A 26,343-nucleotide genomic window follows, 5' to 3' on the forward strand; every position below is an offset into this window, starting at 1 on the left:
TCTTCAAACCGAAACGCATTACTGCTTCACGGAAGAAATAGGCAATGTGGTGGTACCTACCCGCGCGGACTCAAAAGAGGTCCTACCATCTGTGTACAATAGCTTAGTATATAATAGTCCTCTTTTGACAACGGTACACTTTGAAGTGCGTCACCCGGCACACTCGCCCGGTTTTATTTGAAACATAGAGATTAAAAGAAAACATATTACTAAAAACTCTTTAATCCATAGAAAACAACCACATTGAGGTAAATAAAACACGAGATTTGCTTCTCAATAACATAGTATATTTTCTATGTACACTTTAGTTATAACTGCCAATGTACAGATAATAAATGCACAACTTCAGCATTGTAAAGTCCACCTAAAGATTGCAGGCACGCACTATCCCAGTTCATAGCACTTATCAAAAAATTAAAATTGGTCCCACTAAGTTTCATGAGCCGATTTCTTAGATTTAAATTGGATGCCACACTTCACAATATACAATATGTTTAATTAAAACCGCATTACATATACTGACAGAATTGTGTATGTATCCTAATGTAAGTACTAATAAACAAATTTTAAAGGAGTTTAAAATTTATTATTTTCGTAATTTTCTTAACAAACGTGTTTAAGAAAGTGTTAATATAAATTAATGTTACAATTTAAATAAAGTAATGGCATCCTTGAGCTGATAACAAGAACATTTTCTCACATTCCTTTTTTAATTGATGTTATTAACGAATTCTTTTAAACTTCAAATCCACTGCGGTTAACACGTGGGAAACAGATATTTAAAAGAAATGGCACGGAATACTGGAAAATAAATTACATATTAAGTTTTCGTTAAATCGAAAAGCTTTTGAAATTTTACAAATTATTTACCTTACATATAAGTATTGTGATAAGAAAATCATTTTCTAAACATTAAGTACTATCGTGTCGTATTTTTAATTCGTTCTACGGTTGTGCTCAATTTCATTGCATGCAATCTCAAAATATTTAGGTGCGTAATATAAATTAGCATGCCTGTGTTTAATGGAATTATTAAGTAAAACATGCGTTAGTCAAGACTAGAATAGATAAAACTGATAATAATCTAGTACTCTAAAATCACACGCTATTCATTAATTTAGTTGAACTCTTATCAATCGACATCAAACGACATCTATGTATAAATTCGTTATTCACAATTATACGTTTGTTGTTTGCGTCAAATCCTAACAGGGGTCGTTGAGTGCCAAGTGCATAGCACTTTGTGTTAAAGATATAGTGAGAAAAGATTTACCTTCGTAATTTTTCGGAAAAGTTCGTATTTATCGTGCTCTTTCAAATAGCTTTAGTACAATGACATTATTCATTTTGACATTTGACACTAAACAACAAAGTTCCATATTAATGGCTATGAAAATGTCATTTAATACGATCATTCATTGACAGTTCGGATGTCATCGTATTCCGATAAAGATCCGAGTTTTCCCGAAGGAAAATAATTTCTCACTACACCTATACATGATTTAAACTAAAAACGGCACTAAACCAATATGACTGTTCACATGAATGGCACTATTTATAGGAATCCCAATCTCGAATGTGTATTTAATTCTATAGGAACCTGTTGTCGAAATATATATGTTATTAATACGTTTTTCCAGATATATGTAAAATTAACGAAGTAAACATCGATCGTTTATTCTAGTCTAAGAACTTGCGCAACACAATTTACTATAATATAATTGGAAGAGATTTTCTCGCTTACGTTACTAAAATACACGTTTCAACAAACCATTAAAATTACAACGTTTATGTACAGAGAAGTTATAAGTAGCTAACAACTTTCATATTATCACATAAGTACGCATCGCTCTCGATAACCTACTATAAATTAAAACGATCGCCTACTATAAATCGCTTCAAAGATATGTACGCACATTAACATTATAATACCGGTTGCATTGTCGCTAGGGACAATATGATGTAACAAGTCTCATCACATGAAACAACAGTCGATTTAAAGTGCGATATCCGCCCGATGTTTCATCTGATCGCGTGCGTGGGATTGTACGGGGGCGGCGGTGTTTTCGGGATCTGTGAGCGGTGAACTGGTGCGACCACGGGCGCTGGCGGTGACGCGTCATCAGGTTGACCTGGGATCACAGGTGCGTCTCCTGGCATCGGACTGCGAGCCGACTCTCCGCGCGCGCTGCTCGACGCCGGCAACAGTCGCGCTGGATTCAGTTTGATGGCGTCGTCATACGTTGGCGGTGCTCCCGCCACAGTGTCGTAGTCTGGCGGCTTTTGTTGCATCGTCTCCTCGTCTGGCATTGATATTACGTGAATGGGATCGTCGATCTAAAATCAGAAACGAATAACGATTCAAATAACTTCATTAACTGTAATTTACGTAAAGTTCCTGGTGGACTGGTTCTACTGGTGGTAGAACCTCTTGTGAGTCCGCGCGGGTAGGTACCACCACCACCCTGCCTATTTCTGCCGTGAAGCAGTAATGCGTTTCGGTTTGAAGGGTGGGGCAGCCGTTGTAACTATATTTGAGACCTTAGAACTTATATCTTAAGTTGGGTGGCGCGTTTACGTCATAGATGTCTATGGGCTCCAGTAACCACTTAACACCAGGTGGGCTGTGAGCTCGTCAACCCATATAAGCAATAAAAAAATGATAAATTATTGAATTCTGTAAATTCGCAACACTTAATTTAGAATACTGGGTGGTTATTGCAAAAGTTTGGGAAAATGAATAGCTACTGGAGTTGATCGCTTCAGGAAGTAAATACATTTAGTTAATGACAATCTAAAATCTAAGCCCAACTTATCGGCCATATCTATTATTTTTTTTATTGGCCTTGTAAGCAGACGAGCATACAGCCCACCTGTGGTTACCGTCGCCCATGGTCTTCAGCAATGCCAGGGGCAGAGCCAAGCCACTGCCTACCGCTAATATAATATATAATTATTGAATAGAATCAAATACCTGATGTGTATCAGTCGAAGCCCGTTCGTTTTGCGGCTGCCTAGCAGGAGATTGCAGCCAGCAACACATCGCCGCGCAGATGAGTAGTGCTCCGGCGACGATGCACGCCACGCCCACATATCGCACCGGTTCCGCGTAGTCTTCAGCCAGACCCAGCCAGTTGATTAGCGCTCCCGCACATAACAACACCATGCCATACCTGTATGGCCTTTGTGATTGTCTGCCTTCGTCTAATGACATGCCTGGAATCAAAATGTTAGATTCATTTTAGTTTGGTGATTTTTTTTTTATTGCTTAGATGTGTGGACGAGCTCACCGCCCACCTGGTGTTTGGTGGTTACTGGAGCCTTTAGACATCTACAACGTAAATGCGCCATCCACCTTGAGATATAAGTTCTAAGGTCTCAAGTATAGTTACAACGGCTGCCCCACCCTTCAAACCGAAACGCATTACTGCTTCACGGAAGAAATAGGCAATGTGGTGGTACCTACCCGCGCGGACTCACAAGAGGTCCTACCACCAGATTTAAATTTAAGTAAATTTCAAAAATAAAATGTAGAATACATTATACAAAAGTTTAAAAAAAAAAATCACCTATACGAAGCATATAAACATTTGTCTTTACTTCCGTTTTTAGCGGCATTTTGACATAGATTAAGTAATTAATAAAAATGTCTTTTTTTTGGTCAGCTCATCTGATAATGTATGGTTTCCGTCGTCGAAATAAACTGGAAATACTACAATTTACATTTTAAAACATTAATGAAATAGCGGTTCTGCACTTATTATAAATAAATTCTAAGCCTAACACTTATGATTGAATTTATGAGGTTAATTGGAATCGCTTGCATGATCCTATAATAAATAAATAAAATGAACACATGGAGTTAATAAGTAACTCTATGAATGAACATGAATTTTTTTACTTTATCGTCGATGACTTGTAAAAACCCCAAAACTATTTTCACAATACGAGTGCATGTGAATTTGTACGGTTGTATGGAGTATGGAAAGTGAAAATCATCTAGTTTAGTAGGGCAACGTATTCAAACGCAGTAACGGGACGCGATATTAACGATCAAAACGAAAGCTGGGAAAGTATACAACTGTCCGATTGTTATATTTGCCAAGTAACTGTTGTTTTATTTCGAAAAATTGCAAATTCCGTTGTGTGAAATAAATGTTTACCGTGAAACATTGTTGTGAGGCAATTTGGAGTGAAGAATCGCTAACGTATCGTCAATCGAGGTCAGCTGCTGAGACAATAGACTCTCAACTCTCAGGAGAAGTAGGTCAAGTTCGCAACGTGCGTTCAGTGGCGCCGACTTGGCCACACGTACCCACCATAACAAGAGCGGCTCATTAATGTGGTGCTTCTAAAATATTATTCGTCGCAAAATAAAAATAAAACTGGTAACACTGAAATAGCTGTCTAATTTTCTAAGGTATAAGAGCCAATATCATTTCCTATTCATTGGTTAATTGTTGATTATGAAAGTCAACTGCTAAAATTTTATAAGATCTTTATTTAATACCTTTTAGTTTTAATGGATCGTTTGCGTGTGGTAAATAATAATGCAAGTATATAATTATAAAAAGTTGCACGCATTGCCTTCGACAAAGATTACGAACTACGTATGTTGTGACGTTGCACCATAACTACGCACAAATAAAATCCTTTTATTTCTTTTCTACGCTATAAAATATTGATGCTCCGACTCCGCACACAATGTATTCCTAATTTAAAAAAAAGGGTGCGTGTACTTATGTACGCACGTAAGAAGTTATACTTTATTTTTATTACATTTATTTATTTATTTTTTATTTAAATTTTAATCAATTTGAAAAAAAATCGATTAAACAACATCATCAAACACGCATATTGGACATCCCTTTTCTTGACATCGTATAAATTCGGTAATTCTCGGTACGGTTCGGAAAGTTAACCTGCGACTATATTCAGACTCGCTAAGTTACGTCGGTCGTATTGTAATGAGCGATTTAGTGGGCAACTTCATTCTGTTAATTTTGTGTCACGGTGCGCGCGCATCGTACAATTTCACTCTCATCAATTTTTCATAATGCGCCTAAAGAAGTATAACTTCAATAAAAACTAGAAATATATATCATTGTAATTAGTCAATGCAGTTTTGCGGAATATAACTAGGAAAGGATATTAAACGTTTCCTTTCTCAAATTCAAGTTTAACTTCATGACCATGATTTCAATCACTACTCATTTGTGAATGTCAGTCCTTTGTTCCATCGAAAATGATTAAGTTGCTTGGTTTTATTCAAAAAGTGTTTATATTTCATATATGCAAATTTTAATTCTAATTCTAAATACTTCTAAAAATATAGAAATGTATTGGAATTCATATATAGCACATAGCGAGCGTTTGAATTATCTTGAATGACAAAATTCTAAACGATCACAGATATACGTGTAGTACATATAACATAATAGTTTTTTTATAATATAATTTATTTTATATTATATGAAACATTAGTTATTTGCAGTATATTCTTTTGGTCCGAAGGAAATCGCCGCTCACGCGATAGTGCCTTATCAGGGTATTGAAGTGGTTGTGTCCTAAAGGATAAGACGTCCGGTGCATTCGTGTTGAGCGATGCACCGGTGTTCGAATCCCAGGCGGATACCAATTTTTCTAATGAAATACATACTCAACAAATGTTCACGATTGACTTCCATGGTGAAGGAAAATCAACTCCGCAAAATTATTACTTGCGTAATTACTGGTGGTAGGACCACTTGAGTCCGCGCGGGTAGATACCACCACCCTACCTATTTCTGCCATGAAGCAGTATTGCGTTTCGGTTTGAAGGGTGGGGTAGCCGTTGTAGCTTTACTTGAGACCTTAGAACTTATATCTCAAGGTGGGTGGCGCATTTACGTTGTAGATGTCTACAACGTAAATACGTTGTAGATGTCTATGGGCTGTAAGATCGTCCAGCCATTTAAACATTAAAAAAATTAAATCGATCAATCATAGTTTATAATTTTAAGTTAGTGGTTTCAATTTATATTTATTTATTTATATTTGATTGTTAGTAAATATATGTATATGTTTTAAAATAAATATTTTAAAGTAAAATATTCGAATTTAAAGTATATTTATAGTGGATATATGTTTTCTTTTTTATTTTCATATCCAAGTTCTTATGTTTCAAAGGAGTCTACATAATGACATTTTATGATTAAATGTTATTTATGTGACAATTAAGTACTCTAATAATTCACAAGATTATATATACAATTTTATCCACACAAATGAATAAAAATTAAATTTATTCAGTTATTAATTTCAACTAGAACAATTAAATGAGTGTTATTACGCAATCGTTTATTAATATAAATTCACTCGAATTATATTAATCATTTATATGATGTTTTCATATTGTAAAATTAGCCCATGGTTTTTCTTGGAATAATTTTAATATGATCTACGAGAATTAATAAAAAAAAAGAAGTCCTCAATACAGTGTATTTTTTTGTTACAACATCATATTAATTTACGTTTGTCAATCAGTAACTTTATCTTGAATACTTAATGGGAAATAGATTGCTAACATTAAAAAATCAGACCGGTAGTGAATTTTATAATATACCTAAAACAAAAACAGGAAAAAAGAAGGAAAAGAGAAAAGAAGAAGAACTAAAAGTAGAGAATAGAGAGACGATGATCGATGATGGTAAGAAACTGGTGACGATGCTGGAAGTTTATCTGTTTATCGTAACTAACTCACATATCAGAGATTGACCCCTAAAAGCTTCACCATAGCTCCGGGGATGTACTACGGTCCACGCCATTACATTGTGCACTATTCTCACACTATATTATCAAATTATGGTATTTCAGCTCAAACAACTTAAGCATTTCGCCTCTAAATATCTAAAATTCATTACTAAATTTTTTTGTAAAATTTTGTAAGTCGTCTTGTTCAAACTGTATCAATGGCACTGAAGAGGTTCTGTTTTCACGCTGTATCTTATCTTCAATGCGCAGATCTAAAAGTTTATTTTTAGCAAATGATAATAAGGTTGCGATTTAAATGAGAATTTCTATACGCTGCAAAATTTATTGCAAGCGAATTCATTTCGTCACTATTTAAATTCTATTGTTTAATTGGAATTAAGGGAATTATGGAATAATTGGAATTGGAATATTGGAAATATTAAATCTAGATAAATGCCAAAAAAAATATAAGGTTATTAATTTATATTATATTTCAGTCATTAGCCATGACTCTGGCGCCACGAGTTGTCGATCTAAATTGTAATTGATAATCGTCATCAATGCCAGGGGCACAGACAAGTCGTTGCCCACCATTTTTTTTCATTCTAAATTAAATTCCGATTGTATTTAATTTTTTACGTCCATAAATAACGAAGCGCGTATATACCGATTTTTTTGTCTGTGATTTGCGTTTCATAGATATCTATTACAATCAATCTTTAAATAGTTAAAGGCTGCATGCCAGCGAGTTGAAGGAAACAAGTCCTTGTTTTAGGACTCTGTTTAAGTCTTACAATAGCGTTATTTGTTAAATGGTTGCCTGTATAGGCAGGAAAATATGGGGCCGTGGCTCTTTTCTTAGAAACAGGCGATAGAATTAGGGTTAAGATTTTTACCTTAAAAAATATGTTGATTCAACACATTTGATCATATTAATAATTGTACTCGTACTTCTGTGTTAATATGAAAGGAATTAAGATGATCTGAAAACGGCTTTTTTACTTAAACGTTATTCTAGAAAACCGAAACGTAAATATTGCTGCATATAATAATTTATTAATTGCGATACTATCATATTAACACATTAGGCAAAAACACCTCGATTTTCGTCGACTCATATGACATATGAGCGTTCAGTAAGGCTTCCTTCTATTCACCAATGGTACGGTTTCGTAAGGCGATAATGTTTTTTTTAAATGGATTAAGGCACCCACACAGTATAGTTTTGTTCGTGTACTACATGCCTGTACAGATAGACAAGGCGATCTTTGAGTTTTGAAACGAAATCATGATTAATAATGATTAACATGAACATATTTTGTTAGTTCGTGTGTAATGCTTTCGCAAGTCGTACGATCCAGTTGGAACTTTAAACAGTTGTTATTGGCATTTCAGGGAAGGTTACAAATACGATAACTAAGTTAAGTGACGCGCGAGTAGCAACATATTATGCATCTATGTTATTATTTGATAGACATAACGAGCGATGAGCAATATTTTAATTTTTATATAATGCACGACGTTGAACGTTCGAGAAACTTTGTTTTTAAATTATTATTAGTTGTTGTTATCTATACAAAACATGAGTCATCGCGACCAAATACATTGATACATGGAACATAATCAATCGTTTCTTATCTAACTATAAGTCGTTTTTTGTTGTTTCAAAATAAATATACTTATGTTCTGGTTTTATGGGAGATTTACATTGAGCCAGTAAGAAGAGCCAGTAAGAAGAGCCAGCGAGCCAGAAATAATTTTGTTTCCTATCTAAGCTGAGAGCCTTGAGACGCTATTTCAGCGTAACCTTTACTAGTAGGTGAGTTCACGGGGTTCAAACCTCACGACGGTGCTAACAAGAACCCTAGCAAGAGTCGTGCTTCGCAGAATTTACCACCGGATCGGAAACGCGACCCACTGAGAAGATCCGGCAAGAAACTCAGTGGGCTGTGTCTGTGGGTTAATTTACTCGTCGAGCCCTTTGTCGCAAGCGACGGGTTCGAAGAGAACGATGACCGGTGCTTGAGGTACCTAAAAGCACCGTTAGTGGATCGGGAGGATCCGAAGTGACGTGTTTTGGGCGACGTCGACTGCTTTCCATTCTGTCCGCAGGATCGGGAATGGAACTAGAGACAGCAGCTGTGCTAATAAGCTTAGCCCGTGTCGTTCGCGTCTTCTGCGCTGATGTTGAGGATAGAGCCCGTTGATTCTGAGTAAGTTAAAATGATGTGATAGTTTATTTACCGGTTTAAATTTCTCAATTCTTCAAATACAACGTCGACTGTCGGAGTCGTAGATATATTTATAGCTGTAAAATATTCCAACCGTCGGAAATAATAAAATGAAATTAAAAAAGGCGAGATTAGACTGAGACTTTAGAACTCTTAAGGTGAGTGGCGGCATTAACACCAGGTAGGCCGTGAGCTCGTCCACCCAAACATGCAATAAAAAAAAAACAAGAAAATGTATTACGCTAGAAACGAAATGCAAGTGATTTGAAGATTAGATTACTGGTGAATGTCAATTTCAAATTTGTGTTGCATTAAATTTGGCAATTTCTGAGTCAGAAAATTGGGAGTACAGAAGAGATGGCATGATTTGAAATTTAAATATATTGATTTAGAAATTTAGTTATTTTTTAAGTATATTCGTTTATTATGTTTCTATATTTGTAAGAAATGAATTTTAGGTTATAGTATAAAATATAAGTAATAAATTTAATGGTTAGGATAACTGATCAATGTTCTAACCATCTTCTCCTAACACCATTATTTAGGTACATGATGATAACTTCGTTTAAAGCTGTTTCATATTACGCTCTACTTTGGTGGAACGTATAGCAGGCGTTAAACGCGGTATTACTATGCCCGCTAACACTCAAATAATCGATTAGATACAGTTATTAAAAATTGGTCGCGCGGTACGCGATTTCTTTGTCGATTTCTTTCTTTAATAGCTTTCTACAATTACTATCGCCTGTATTCAAGGTAAAATAATCTAGGTACATATTATAATGAGCCTGCTTTTTATTTCGCACGCCAAGTCATTATTATTGATCGCCTTTAGTTAGGGTTTGAAATGCATAATCATCGTGATGGTGATCTTAGTAATAAGTCGAAAAAGGTCTTATTTGTATTGACTTATTGTAGTTTAATAGTAAATGATAAGTAAGAGACCATTCAGAACTAATTTAGAAACAAATTTAATTTTCCTTCAGCGAAGAGTGAGTTATAAATCTTTCGAATCTGTTGCCAGGGACAGTTGGCAAAACAACAATACACGTTGCGGCTTATGATGTAACGGTTTTCATATGCAGGTCTTTAATGAGGTGCTCCTACCGTGTAGTTAGTCTTCCGTATAGTCGTCTTAAAAAAAAATATCGACGCGCCATTTCCATAGTGCTTCCGTAAAATGATTAATAGGTTCTGCTTTTACATAATCTACAAAATTAAGCACGGATACACCTGAATTATTCAATTTGATGATTTATGTACCGGTAATTGAATTAGATTTGAAAGGATTCATAAAAAAATAATATTTTGAATTTTTTTAAAGAGGTTAATTACCTAGGGATTTCTATTCTATATCTATTCTTTTGAGGTTATCTTAATGGACTAACCATTTATCTTTTTGCATTAACAAAATATAGAATATATTAAATATTTACGTTATATTATGCCCCTCAAACGTACATCTTTACTGTATTTAATGTATATACTATAATATATTTCATATAATATTATAATATAAATCGTAATGATAGTTCATTGTATGTTTTAATCATTACTCGCTCGTCCTAGCTGCTCCTAGACGATAATGATACACCTTATGTGGAGAACAGTAGACGGTCTCTCAGCTACTAGAGCTAGGGGTTAGAAGTTTTGTGTCATCCACCATACTAAACAGACCTTCAGCCGACAGATTTCTACTTTTTCCAAAATTTGGATAGCTCTTGGTAGGAATAAAAATCAATACGCGAGAATGCAAAATACCTTTGAAGAGTTTATTGGGCACTTGATTTCTTCAAGAAGGTTATAAAAAAATTACAACTGCGCTTTCAAATACGTTACCATAGGGTAACGATGCATATTTGCTCCTATGAGCATATTTGGATTGATAGAAATAAATAAAAATATTATAAAAAAAATTACTTTCTGTATACTAAACGGCAATTTCGTAGGCAAAGACCAAATATTATAGATAAGACTGGGAATTCCATTAATCACTTAATAGCCTAACTCATTATTCTGATAACTGCATTAGTTAATACGCAGAGTCCCTTATTGTGTTTACTTAAGCAGTTAATAGTTAAATCTGTAGGTAGCTCAGATGCTTTATAGACCAACTACTTTATTAACGACAACGTTGACTCTTGTATATAAGCCTTTGTACATTCAAAGATTTTAGATTAGGTTTCCGACATGTTTGTACCACATCTTTAAGTGCTCTAAATCAAATAATAGTTATCATAAATTAAATGTAATAACTAAGTGTAAGCAGCTATTGTCTTTTTTAGTTGTATAGAAATTCATCGAATATCATTCGCTTTGATCAGCACTGTATCAAAAGAATAATCTGATAAAACATTGCGAGATTTCACCTCAATACTTCCGTCCGAATTGGCTCGTACCACCAGACAAGTTGATTTTAGTATCAGGGAAACATCCGAACAAAATAGGGGTCACGACCTTCAGATATGAGCGATACGAATGAGAAGGAGAAAAATTTTTAAATTTGTTTTTTAACAACAAATTTAAATACATTTTGAAAAATACTATACATCATCAATACTAGTCAATACTAATATTATAAAGAGGAAAGGTTTGTTTGTTTGTTTGTATTGAATAGACTCCGAAACTACTGGACCGATTTGAAAAATTCGTTCACTGTTTGGAAGCTACACTATTCCCGAGTGACATAGGCTATAATCTTTTTTTAAAAAAATTAGGGATCCTTACTAAAACTCCAATAATGTAACCCAAGGTGTAAAAAAATTACCTAAAATATTCTTTAGATTGCGTGCCCTGCGAAAACTATTGATGATAGAATAAAATAATGTACTTTACAAAAAGTGTAGCGACAGCATATGCCTAACTACTATAGTTATGCTGCAATAAGTCTTCTTTTATTTAAAAAAATAAAACAACGTCAAATATCATTGAAATTTTTGTTAAAGAGCCGAGCGGAGCCGGAGCGGGCCGTTAGTTGTATCATAAAATTGTAAATTCTCTTATTAATAATTATTTACCCACTTAGTACCTTCAAAGATTAGTGATATCATGGTTATTAATATGTGTGTTTAAAAACAACTCGTTACAAATACTCGCATATATGAGTCGACTATTATCAAAGCCGGCAATGTGACTTTTGGACAATTATTGGTAAATCAGAAAAACCAATTATTGACTTTGTATTCCATTGGCAGTCACAAAACTCTTCTGAACGACATCTTAGATAAATAACAGGTTAAGTATCAACCTTTATTTAATGCAGGTTTTGAACCGTATTCTTTGAAGGAGACGATTATATTCAAATCAATCTGTATTGACATATCAATAACATTTTTTTATCCAAATGCACAGATTGCCACCTTTGATATTAGACGACTCATATCTCCGAACGTCATTGGATTGTAAATTACGTCAAAAATAAACGAATATTTTGGCATCTTATATATACTCATACTTCCGCTGTTAGAATTTGTTTAAATGTGGAACATATTATGCAAAAATGTTAATAAACGTATTAAGGTAAACTTCTTATTATCTATTCAAAATATGTAGGTAAAGGTCGTTGTAAAATAGATTAATATTAACAAATATAAAAAGTTTTATTGTAAGGCAGGACTGAAATGGTTCATCTATGTATGGCATATTTCGCCGTGGTTCAGTGAACTTTGCGGTCACTGCCGACCGTGGCCACGGCTATAAGATCATTGGATATCACGCTGAAAAATGTTTTTGTTTTTAAATTAAATTACCTTTGCGCTATGTATTTTTGAACGGACTCCATTTATAATGGAGAGGTATTTGGAGCGTATGTAACTATGTATGTTATTAAAACTTCATAATTATGTTAATTTAAAGATTGTGAGCTCGCATGGGTTTGTATCACCAACCATGCTTATTTTTTCCGCGAAGCTGTCATCTGTTTCGGCTTGAAATTTGGGCAGGATAAGCGTTATACAATAACATTAAAACTGTAATATGTTTCAAGGTGTATGGCAATATTCACGTTGTGACGCATAATCTAATTAAACATCAAATCTTAACGTCTGGTGGATAACGAGCTAGTTCATTCTACTCGTAAAATAAAAAAAAGTCGTTCTACTTTTAATTTATGTGTGTTTAAGCTCTAGGATTGCGGTCATTTCAATCCACATTGTATACACAAATCTTGACCACAGAATATCGAATTACTCGGAGAATTGGCGGTAAACCGAGGTAGGTTTCAATTACGTGTAGGTTTGCACTAGTGTTTACCATTATATGTCTTGGTATTATTGATGAATAGTATGTTACCATCCTATACATTGGGAGATATATCTATTCGATGACATAGACACTGATGACTAACACATAATTTTGATGTAGACATGTAATCTCATGTAAATGTGTCTATTGGCTGTATCGTGGCTCCAATATAATTACTATTTAAAGCAGAAGTTTGCTTTATTTGTATCTATTTTGTCCTATAGGCTCCAGCAACAGTCATTAAATTCGTTTTTATTTTAGACTAGCTGACCCGGCAGACTTCGTAGTGCCTCAATCGATACATAAAAGACCTAAAGTTTTGTTTAAAATAAACTTAAAACAAACAAAATGAATCCGTTCGACGGGGGATACATCAAAGGGAAAACAAAACTGTTATTTTTATTTAATTCCGAGCATTTTCATATTTTTCTACGTTTTAAACCTTCTCTAGACTTTCACAAATAATTCAAGACCAAAATTAGCCAAATCGGTCCAGCCGTTCTTGCGTTTTAGCGAGACTAACGAACAGCAATTCATTTTTATATATATAAATAGAGAATTTCCAAATGTATTCAAATATATTTTATTGTATATTTAATGACGTACATGAAATACTGAAATGATTGACCTTAGTATAGTTTTCATTTGATCCTGTTTGAATTTGCTTAAGACTTGAGCACGAGAGATCTCCGATTTGTTTCCTGTCACTCCGCAATAATTATACTTGTAGGTGTATATTGTTATTTAATAAAAGAACCGTAACATGTCCGGGTTACCTTGACAACTGAGTGTGACGAACATACGAATAGATCACGTCAACTTTTAACTAACCTGAAACAAACAACGTCCATTATTGATATTTCGTCACGTTCTTGAGACCTAACATGACAGAATTTCGTCAGTATAAACGAGTTAGTTCTTTTAAATATACTGCAATTTCCTTCTATATAATGGGCAATTTAAGACGCTGCATGCCACGGCTTCTAACTTTGTACAATAGAAGTGTAGCAATTAGTAGTAGGTCAGAGGGATTGTTCGAAATCAGAGGTGCGTGGGGCGTGAAAATGTACCGCTGTTTTTTACGCCTGCGCGCTCCCTCTATTGAGGTAACAACTTATTACAAATAACATTTTTTTTAATTGCTTATATGGGTGGACGAGCTCACAGCCCACCTGGTGTTAAGTGGTTACTAGAGCCCATAGACATCTACAACGTAAATGCGCCACCCACCTTGAGATATAAGTTCTAAGGTCTCAAGTATATTTACAACGGATGCCCCACCCTTCAAACCGAAACGCATTACTGCTTGACGGCAGAAATAGGCAGGGTGCTGGTACTTACCCGCGCGGACTCACAAGAGGTCCTACCACCAGTAAATTTCACCGCAATTCAAAATAAGCCCAATAAACTTTAGTTCCATGTGAAAACCTGGTTTTATTTGCATAATTTCATTCTAATTTTCCACTCGCCTACCCAAATAAAATTTAAATTATTTTCTAATTACATAGGAAGTTACATAAGAGATTGATGGTAATCAATTTTTTCCTCATGTCGGATGTGACAATGATATAAGTTCAGAAGGCCACAGCGAACACGAGCACAATGCAATATAATTTAATGCTTCGATTACAATTATATCATGACTCACACCATTACGTGAAAAGCAATTCAAAATAATATTTGCTGGCTTTAAACATGCAAATGCGTGTGTCTGAGAAGAAAAAGTACCTTGTTTTAACATATTCATTTCAGGTTAGTAATAGACAAATTTAGAACATTACTAGAGGTCCCGCAGTAGTCGAAATTCGACTATAATTAATTGGAATTGTAAGTTTGTATAATCACAAATTTTTGACAACAGACGTCAAGAACAAAAGTTTGACAATAAATAGCATGCATGCGTGTGTGCGTCAAATACATGGTATGTAGTGTGTGTAATGATTTCTTTATTGATTTAATGTATATTTTATGCATTATTTAAAAAAATTATTAGCGTTGTGCACTTCTTCTCTATATTCTCTATAAGTGTGGAAAATTTCATACTCCTCCGTCCGCGCAGTTTTCGTAAAAAGGGATACAAAGTTTTTGCTTCACGTATTGATATATAGATTATACGTAGGCAAAGTTTATTTTTTATATTATCGCTTCTACATAAAACATAGATTATGTAAAAAACTATTTGTGTAATGATTTCATTCAGAAAAATCATTCTTTATTATTTAAATTATCTAATTTTGTATTTATAGAAAATTAATAGTTATTATATGTGGGTAATCCATTTTTGTATACAGTTAAAAATCTATTTTATTTCTTATACAATTGCGATTGTAGTGAACACGAACTCAAGTGTTCATTTAAAAATGTTAACACAGGTGCTAAACGGTCATATCTTTATTTGTTCTATAACAAGTTGTATTGGTTTTAATTCCATTAATATGTATTGTTTAAAGTTGTTTTGCAATTGTGTCAGGGGAGTTCGATGTTTTCACATTATAAGTAATGTGATTCGTTAACATTTTAAAATTCTTTCAAATGCAGAAGTATAAATTTTCATTTTCAAAACATTCCGCATGGCAATTTAGGTCGTCGATCTAAGAACAGAAAATAATAATTTGAACAAAGTTCCTTGACGATTAAATTAAAATCGTTTGAAGACTCCGTAAGAATTTATATAATTTTATAAGTTCTAGAATTTAAGCTAACTTTTTTTCCAAGATAAAGCAATGCTCGAATTTTCTATTTCAATGCTATCAATAAGAATAATCTATTGATAAAGTGTCGTAGTAAAGTGTAAATGAGACGTTGACCTTTCGACCCGGAATCAAAAGCCGATCTGTTCGTAACCTTCGTCTAAAATGCAAGCTATTATTATTAAACCTTTTACCGGTTGTGTGAATATAATAAAATTTATATGAATTTATTAGCAATTTTTACATAGGCAATTTTTCAGTTTTAAGAAATCATTCAAATTAAATTTTTGTAAGCAAATTTTTTGTCATTTTTATTAGCCTCTATAATTAAACAAGTTGCGTTACAGAGCAAAACTTATTAGATATAAATCTTATTTTCGAACTATATTTACGAGATTCCTCTTCTTTTTTACTGGAGCTAGATGGGTGAATGAGCTAACGACGTATATAGTGTTAAAAAGTCGATGTAGCCCATAAGCATGATCATGTGAAAGTCGCCTCCTTAATACGTGGAGTTGAAGCCTCAGTTTTATTGTATAACGGCTGGCATACCCTTAAAATTGGAACGCATTTTGCATGCGACTGTTATTTTGAGAGTTTTTTTCAAAATGAATTTTTAGACCTGATCAAGAGTATCACTTAAAAGAAAATAAAGGTAATCTAAAATGGATGAACGCTCTACTTTCGGGTGGCCGTTGGGAATTTCAATAGCTAATGTGTATGGGCCGCATGCGTCTCGAGTGTCATAAAAGGCCAGGCTTTCACTTAAATTATGAAGATCCCTTTTAGGGCCTAAAGTGAAAAGTTATGAAATTTGACCAATTTTGTTGAAAACTGCTCCTTGACACCTGCTTTCGTCTAGGACTGAACTCATAAACTTTATCCACTCATAACTGTTATTTTGATCGAACTAAAAACATAAACTCCTTTTTAATAGGCCGTTGTAGGTAATTAGCATTAGCTGTAACATTATTTTTACACGCTTTATATTAGCTTCACTTGTATGTATATTTGTATGTTTGTAACGAACTCCTTTATACGCGATTTCGACCCACTTTAAACGGCCAGATTTCATTCAAACTTTGTAGATTTATCGAGGACCGATGACAATTCAATATAAAAAAAATATGAAATTCAACTAAAAAATGAAAAATAAATTTTAATAAATTTAAATTGAAAATAGTTTTCTACAATAAAAAAAAAATTGTTTTACACTATTTTCAATTTAAATTTATTAAAATTTATTTTCTATTTTTTAGTTGAATTTTATATAAAGCGTGTTTTTTAGTTTTTTTAAACTATTATTTTACTTCACAGACCCATCAAGTAAACGTTTACGATGGAATAGTCACAGTAGTTTCGCATTATTCATTTCAACAACAAAGCAGATACCGTAACAATGCAAAAAATACGTAGTTTCTATAGTTACAAGGCAAAATGAAACCGTGGCGGGGCAGTTTTTCTGGGTTCAATCGGTTTGAAGGCGTTCGAATTACCTTGACGGAAAAGTAGCAGGCGCGGAGCAGGAAATTTAGTTTTAAAAATAAATAAATCAATGATTTGTCCTGTGGCCTTTGATCCAAATATCTAATACGCTTTCAAATAAGATACTTGTGAATGGTACTCAATGTTTTCGCGCCCAAAATAAATTTTTAGCAGTATTAATGTTATATCAATTTTATTTTCGGAATATATTTCACATTGTTACTTTATCTTTATACTTTTACTTTTATTATCATTATCAATAATAAAAAACATATTCAAAAACATGTCTATGCATAATTCCTGCATATGCATATACATGTTTTGAAATGGCATAATTCCTTCACAAAACAACCAACACTTTTCTGAAGGTGAAAATTTAAGTGGAATTATGCCTAGAAGCAATAACAAAAACGACTTTGACAAAACTTGAATAGTAGCGTTTTGACTGGTCACTTATTTAAATAGTTCGAACGTTCTGCTCTCTATCTATAGGTATAATTTGTTACAAAGTGTAATCATTACGAAGAGGCATTTTGGGGAGGCGGTGCGGTATCACTGTCCCGAAGTAATTACTCGTTCCGGTCTGAATGACGGGATGATATTCGTTGTTCCAATGTAATAGAGACTGAACTAATGTCTCAAGTTGGGTGGAGACTTTAAGCTTGTGCTTTATGTGATTCTGTAATTAAACACCAGCGACAGCTAATGGAGAGGGCTATGCTCGGCATTTCTCTACGTGATCGAATCCGAAATGAGGAGACCCGTAGAAGAACGAAGATTGCTGACATAGCCCGTAGAATTAGTGAACTGAAGTGGCAATGGGCCAGCCACATAGCACGAAGAGAGGACGGTCGATGGGGCAGAAAGATCCTGGAGTGGCGACCACGTACTGGCAAGCGCAGTGTGGGACGGCCACCTACTAGATGGACCGACGACCTAGTAAAAAGCGCTGGGTCTCGTTGGATGCAGGTGGCAATGGACCGGTCGCACTGGAAATCTATTGGAGAGGCCTATGTTCAGCAGTGGACGGCGATAGGCTGAAATGATGATGATGATGACAGCTAATCTACGCGTTTAAAAGAAACCACATCTCGAACTTCATTTGTCTATAACATCATATCTTCCAGCTGGAGATTAGACGAATACTTTACTCAGACATCGACCAGATAATCTGAGTGACCCAAAAACATATTTTAATAATCTAATCTTATTTTTACAATACTTACGTTCAACGAGAGTAAATTACGTAATTGAATAGAAGTTAAAAACAATCAATTATTCGTAGCAATTTTCAATAAATATATTTATTTTGATAACTTTGGATTGTCAAATAAATTAGTGCGCTTAGTGTAAGCTTTTAATTTCTCGATCCCGTAATAGTTTCTCAAATTTGTACGGAGTTGAAAGAGTGCCCCTAGTGACAAACAGGGTGGTAAATTTTTGAAAAAAATAATCATGTGAATGTGGTTTGAAGAAGAAAACGTATTTAAGAAATGAGTATTTTCGGTTCCACGTTTTAGAGTTGAGTGGCATAGAATACAATTGAATTAAGTTCTTCGATGTTTTGGTAGGGTTACGTAATGTTAAATTTAAATCAAATACGGCTGCAGCTAGAACTGAGACTTCAACCGAAGGTGGGTGGCCGCGGTCACGTAGTGTTGACTGCGGAAAACACGTAATATGAGGTGGGCCGCGGGTCTCATACGCTATACCACCTACGCTACATAACAAGTACCTACAGCTTTATTTCTACTTAAGCTGGTAACTTTAGAGAGTTATGCTAGCGTATCCGGGCGAGTAGGTGAGCTCACGGCTCTAACCTGAAGACCAAAAAGTACAGCAGCAACAACGCATTGAACAAGTGGTTTCGTATCAATTAAATTCGTATCAATCATTTAAATTGCAAACAATATATCTACTTCAACGATGAAGGTAAAATATGAAAAGAAATACCCCAAAATATTTATGGTTTTTGGCGGTAGTACTCGTATCGTGAGCGGTGGCCGCATTGATAGAAGGTTTCTAATACCACTTAAACTAGATCTACCAGCAGCTCCCTTAGCTATATAGTCTAATGGAGAAAAAAGCCAAAAATTGATAAAAATGTGACACACGCCCAATGCTTTTCTCGAATATCAAAACAATCTAATTATGCTTTGATATCATATAATAACTTATCGACCATGGAAAAAAATAAAATAAAATGCACATACTCGTTTAATCATAAAAATATCATCAATAAAATCATATCGATTGCCTGCAGAATTCTGGAACCTTCTTTATTTTCATGTTTATCAAATAATCTATAAAGTAAAACCCTTATCTACTAAGGGGATAAAACGAAATGTATGGCAAATATTTATTTAATTGCAGAATTCTGGAACTTTCTTTATTTCATGCTTATCAAATAATCTATAAAGAAAAATGCTTATCTACTAAAGGGGATAAAGCGAAACGTATGGCAAATATTTATTTAATATAGCTTCAAGATTTGTTCAAGATTTCTGTGGATAGTTCGACTAGAACCTAAATACACCCTCCTGGCTTTTGGCTGAGCCTTTCTTGTCCTGGTGAAACTGGCCACCAGTAATCCTTCAATCATAAAAAAAACCAAATACCGTGAATGTAGGTTGTGAATAAACGAGAGTTGGTACAACAATACCGCTTATTTTGGCCGCAAAGCAGTAATTTATACATCAGGCATAAACAAATCTGCATTTACGAAGAAAAACAATTTTTAAAATTCTTAGGAACAAGATAATTATTGTAAATTAGTGCGATATCTTATATTGTGGTTTGAAGAGTTCTTAAAATAAAAAGACTTTGACCTCATTCAAGGTAGGCTGGGTCATCACGTATTATCCGATATAATATCCGACCATGCTGATAAAAAAAAACTATTGAATAACCAAATCTTGTATTACATTATTCCGAAACTATTATAACATCCAATAACTTAAGATTTATTTCAGAGTTATGTTTTTCATTGAAAATTCAAAACTACGTTTGTAAGCCAACACAAATGGGAATTGTTACATTTTTGTAATGCAAGCTTAATAAGATTTTACATGAATTTTGACGAATTTAGAAAAGAGTCAAATATTTACTTAAGAAATTTATAAATTACAGGGGGCATCTTCTGGAGTCTATTTATTTAAAAGTTGATTGTTCAAGTCAAAGTTATTATTATTCGGAAAAAAAAAAACGAATCAGTATTTATAAATTGAATAAGGTGCACATGTTTTCTGCGGTTTATCAACAATGTCGTTTACAATAACTATTATTTGAGTATTTTAATGGATCAACTACTATTTCGTGCTTTATCGTGGGTGTATTAGTCCTTCAGAGTTGCTACTATTGCATAAGTTTCGAACAATTAAAATGTATCTATTGTGAAGCGACTGTCTTGTCTGAATACTTTGTTCGTATTGTTTTTCTTAAAAGGGTTAATCTTCCTTTTGAAGATAGCTGTGTCACACCGGTAGCTATTCGTTATCAAAGAAATAAAACGGATGCTTTAAAATCCACAAAATTGGTAACTTTGATAAAATTGAATAGTGTTTTTGGTGTTCTTTATTATATCTTTATTATGGTCACGAAATATATGAAGCTTAGATGCAATTATCAGAAGTGGTGACTGATTTTTATTTTTAAAACTAAATACGGATAAAAGAGCCCTCTTTTGCGAACAATATTCTGTGGTCGTCGTCATTTCAATGAATTCATTTGACAGTGGGTTTTAGGCACCGTTGTAATCGTTAATGATTCACCCATGTATGCACCTTCCTTAAGCTTTTTGCACCGAAACCGGACAAAACTGGCTTCAATCTTAAGGTGTGTCATAATATTCTTTTATAATCAATAAATTTTATCATGTGCCACTCAATACGGATGTTAAAAAAATCGATTCACAACTAACCTGTTTTTCTACTCCTTGACAAGAATAATTGACACCGGTCCGAATTCAAATATCACGGCACCAGAAAAAAAAAACACACTCAAAACTTATCCAAGTTAATCACGAAACTTCAACTCGGTAGCTCGACTACTGTTCGAACTGTGACGTCAGGCAACAACTTAAATACTGTTTCTTATCAGTTGCATTGATAATGAGGAAAATAATAACGAACGAACGTCTGTTTCAGCGTACAGTCTACGTATGTATGGAGGTGTGTGGCGTGCCAGCACTAATATAACGCCATATGTTTGATGGCAGGCGGTATTGTCGAGGTGACGTATGCGAGACGCGAAACTCACGACTCTGTTGGAACACTAGTATATTTTCAACAAAGACATTTTAACTATAGTAATGTTTTCTTTAGCTATCAATATTATTCAATATCTCAATAATTTTATCAGCAACTCAGTTGTTACTTCTTTGCAATAAGTTTTTTTTTTATTGCTTAGATGGGTGGACGAGCTCACAGCCCACCTGGTGTTAAGTGGTTACTGGAGGCCATAGACATCTACAACGTAAATGCGCCAACCATCTCGAGATATCAGTTCTAAGGTCTCAGTATAGTTACAACGGCTGCCCCACCCTTCAAACCGAAACGCATTATTGTTTCAAGGCAGAAATAGGCAGGGTGGTGGTACCCATCCGCGCGGACTCACAATAGGTCCTACCACCAGTAAAGTGCTTAAGGACAACCTAAATCAACGTCTTAATCTACAATTTATGCACTTTGTAAGCTACGTCATTAACAAGTAATTTCGAATGGTCTTTCCGTAAAATCGCTGCTGCCAATCGTCGTGTGGAAAATCTCGGTTACCGCGTATCTAACAGTTAATCTCTAAGAAGCCTGACGTATCGGAGACGCTTATCTTTTTTTGTTAAAAAAAAACCGCAGTTTCCCGAGAACGATGAGCAGAATACGCAGAAGTTTGTGCAATATTAATTGTGCTGTATGTAATGTATCGTTGTAAACCTAGTTAGAATTTCAAAACGACATTAGTTTGCTTCTTTTTCGCTAACATGTTTTATTTGAATAGCATTGTAACAAATACTTTTAAAGTTCTAGAACATAATTTACATAATTTGTAGTTTAACCAAAGAATTTGATGCTTTAATGTTACATTTTCTTTTCGACATGCGATATTTATTAATTAGTCCGTATTATTTTGATTAAAAAAAGAAGTATACGGTCTTAAAATGTTTAAAATATACCAACAAATATTCCAGGCTTTTATGATTCGTGCGAGGAGTCACGTACGTTGTTCTAGTATTTAAAACGTTACTAATAGAAAGATTTTCTTCAAGTTAATGTACAATATACACGTTATCTCAGATCTAGAGTATTCCGTGGAGTTATTGTTTTATACGATCCTTGTTTAATTTTGATCGTTTCTATTCTTCGGCGTTAATGTAATCTAATCACTGTTATAAAAGAGATTTTAGACATATTTAATGTTGTGAAATAAATGTTTGTTGTTTATCAAAAAAGTTTTAGTAATTAATACTATTTTAATTTTTGACACAAGCTATTTTACAACAATGATAGTTTTTTAAATAGGATTTTGTTTTTAAATGGCATGATACATTTGCAGTTTTGATAAAAACCACAACGTATTTCGCCGCGGAGAACTAAAGATCTGTTTGCATTGAGATGGTCAATGTATATCAGTTGACATGGACAAGGCGTGTCAAGATGAAATCGCTAGCAAAACTATTTTTGGTAATTCGATTATAACTTACTAATTTATTAGATTACATATTCTCAAACATTAAAAGCCGCCATACCGAAATATAAATTCATATCAAATATTCACCCACGATCTCATAAAATTTCACGATGTATGTATATGTACAGAATTAACGATAATATGTTAAGTGTTCAATTTAAAATGTACAAATGCGGTTTTGCTAATATTTTAGCGTTAATTCAGATGCCGTGGCGACGAGAGTAGTAAGAATATTTTCTTGTGTTAATACGCAAGACACACCTTCAGTTGAGAGCTATTTTTGTCTGCGCTAATAATATCCATAAAGTTCCCATTACTTGAGAAGCTAAAATCTTCTTAGGGTATTTCCATTCTATTTAATTTCAAATTTGTAACCAATCGAGAACGACTTGATAAAAAAAGTTTTAGACAAATACATATAATTTTTTTTATTTTTTATTTCAATCGAGAACCTTGTAAACGTTATGAGAATTGCCACAAGCTGATTTTTGTATATTAATTAGATTTTTAGCTTGTAGGAATTAGTACACAGAGCGGAAATAATTATAAGAGTAATTAGGAAAAATGAAGGGGAAAATCCATTGTTCTGTTTCGGGCATAGGGTTGTTCTGATGACCCAGTTCTTACAGGTACACGAATTACTGCTCATCAGAAAAAAAAGTTTTATTATATAGCTTTTCGTTCCTTTTTGAGTACAAAAATGCTATCTACTCGTTTAATTCTATTGTCTTAAACATATATACATATAAAGAACAAAGTACAAACTGGAGCTCTTTTTAAATTTAGTTTTTCGCGAATTGAAACTCGCAAAATGCTCACACTAAAAGTAAAAATAAATTAGCTATTAAATCTAAAATGATCTGGTTTTTTTGTCACATTAAATATTTTATTTGAAATATTTATATTCTTTAATTTGACAGTGGTTTACCTACGTGGATAGAAATTTAAATTATAATATGCTAGAGTCGTTGTCAATAAATTAATTGATTTATTTTATTAAAAGTAAGAATAATTAAAAGCCATTGAATATAGAATAATAGATAAGTTTTAATTGTTATGGCTCAATTTTCTCGGACACTTGATTTTATGTTATGGTTAAGTTTTGTCCTTATTAAATTAATCTTTTTAATTGCGAGTAGGATAGGTAATGTCTTGGTTTTTACTGGTAGCGCACAAAGCGAGTCGCCACGGAAGATACCAACCACTACCGTGCCTATTAAGAGTAGCGTTCTAGATTAAAGGATAAACAGCTGTTATAAAAAAAGTAATAAACAACCACATATCTTAAGGTAAAATCAGGTAACCATATGTCTTACTCTACGTCGACTTTTGCCGGTCGTAATGTATCTTGTAAGCCCGCATGGGTAGGTACCTCTACCCTATTTTTTTTTAACGCTGGGGAATCCGTTTACCGATACCCGGTCGAGAGGAGTAACAGACCGGGTTATGTCGGACTACGGCGCCTCCAGAGAAGAAGAGGGAGAAGAAAGTCCTCCTCTTCTTCCAATTCCTACCGGGAGACTACGCGCTGCGCGGCGTCTACCACGCAGGACCCGCCCTGCAAAACCGACTACCGACTAAGCCCCATCGAGCTCCACCACTCCGACTCCACGAAACCTACGGTGCCGCACAGTGCGCGCCGAAGGAGGTACTTATTCTTATTCTGCCGTGAAGCAGTATTGTGTTTCAGTCTAAATGGTGGGGCAGCTGTTAAAAATGGACACTTAGGATTAATGTTTTAAGGTGGGTAGCGGCATTTACGTTGTTGATGACTATGGGCTCCGGTAACAACATAACACCAGGTGGACCATGGTCGTTCAGCAAAACAAGCAATAAATAAATAAAAAACCTACTTGGACCCAGATAAAGATCTGAAGAAAAACATTCTTTTTGTGTTACAACTACCGCAGCTACCTCTGGGCGGATTTATTTTTTAATATTCAAATAGCACCAACTACAAACATATACATACACCACGACAACCTCACAAATAAATACCAACTAATATATTTTATTTGTAAGGAGTATCTTCGTGCTCGTAAAAATGCTTCGTGTACATTTACTTAATAAATCACAAAGGAGTTAATTGCAAGTATTAACCTCTACTTTATAGGTGAGGTCGAAAAGCCTTTCACCCGATAGTCGATCTAGACATTTCAGGTCAATCGATATGTCTCATTAAAAATGTATACGATAAGTAGAGTAATTCATCGATCAGTTCTTCGCTGTTCAACGAAGCTATTGATTTGCATGTATATACCTACTTGTTTATTGACAGGTGAATCGATATACTATACTAACAATAGCAATTTTCCTATAATGGAATTTCACAGGCTTTTGGATTTACGTCATTGTTCTTTAACCTTTTAACGTCGCGACCTACTATCCCTAATAGAGTTGGAATTCAAAAGACAATTGCAACTCCCTTAATTTATTAGACATAGAAATATTTTTGGGTGTTTAGAAATATACATGTATCTAATTTTCTTATTTTTAACAAATATTCCTGAACACAGATTTAACGCAAGTCCCTAAAAAACTGTAAGAAAATCCCGTTTTTCCAAAACTAATTAAGTACTGAAATATAATTGGTTGTAGTGAGAAACAGGATATCCGACCATAAATTGCATGAAACATTCGAGACGAACACACATAGTGACTGACCTGTCGAAGCTTAATGTCCGACCCGAATTACAGCAAATAAAGTCTGAGCAAACCATCATAAAAACACGCTACAAACACAGACATATTATGTCCATAGTAAATAGATGTTTCCGGCACGTAGACAGCCCTGGACATTTAATATTAGACTTCAATTAAATTAATTCCCTTCGTTTTTGTCCATTGTTCGTATGTGACTATATCCGGATGAGACTTCTAAGATTAGGTACTTGAACGAATTACGTTTAATTTATTTATAACGAGCCACTACTGTTTTTATTCTTTTCTTTCGTGCTCATTTGCACCAGTTCTAATTCGATTAGTACAAAATTTTGGTGTCAAGTTGTTACGAAGATAAACGACTATAAAGTAGCAAAATGTTAATTATATTTTAAAGTAATTTTGGGTTGTTTTCATAAAAATGAACGCAGAGAAATTTTCTTCTAGCAGGATTCTAGTTGAAAAAATACAATTGAAATTTAAAGATTCCAATGGACGGCGTCACGCACCCTGCATCCCTCCGGTCACGCAAACCATTCATTTTTAATAGACCCCAATGGCCGCGTATATTTTTATCGCTGTAAATAAATTATCCTGCACAGATTCTGTCGTGACTTTAC

At 34.1% G+C, this 26,343-nt stretch overlaps 1 protein-coding gene across 5 annotated transcripts in view; it reads right to left on the reverse strand.

Moving 5' to 3' along the window:
• Positions 1-265: 265 nt before the first annotated feature.
• The window catches only part of LOC114248133 (uncharacterized), a 67,907-nt gene continuing 41,829 nt past the window's right edge, over positions 266-26,343 (reverse strand). For 3 of the 5 annotated variants that reach the window (XM_028181264.2, XM_089729198.1, XM_028181265.2), the window contains exons 2-3: positions 2,975-3,216; positions 266-2,337 (exon numbers count right to left, since the gene is read on the reverse strand). In XM_028181264.2, coding sequence (XP_028037065.2) covers positions 2,023-2,337; positions 2,975-3,216 — 557 coding nt within the window. In that variant the 3' untranslated portion in view covers positions 266-2,022. Of the gene's footprint in view, positions 2,338-2,974; positions 3,217-13,981; positions 14,037-21,299; positions 21,438-26,343 lie in introns of those variants that run through there. The other 2 variants (XM_089729199.1, XM_028181266.2) reach the window with 2 other exon arrangements.

This window comes from Bombyx mandarina, chromosome 08 (assembly GCF_030267445.1).
Source record: "Bombyx mandarina strain Sakado chromosome 08, ASM3026744v2".
Taxonomy (NCBI): domain Eukaryota; kingdom Metazoa; phylum Arthropoda; class Insecta; order Lepidoptera; family Bombycidae; genus Bombyx; species Bombyx mandarina.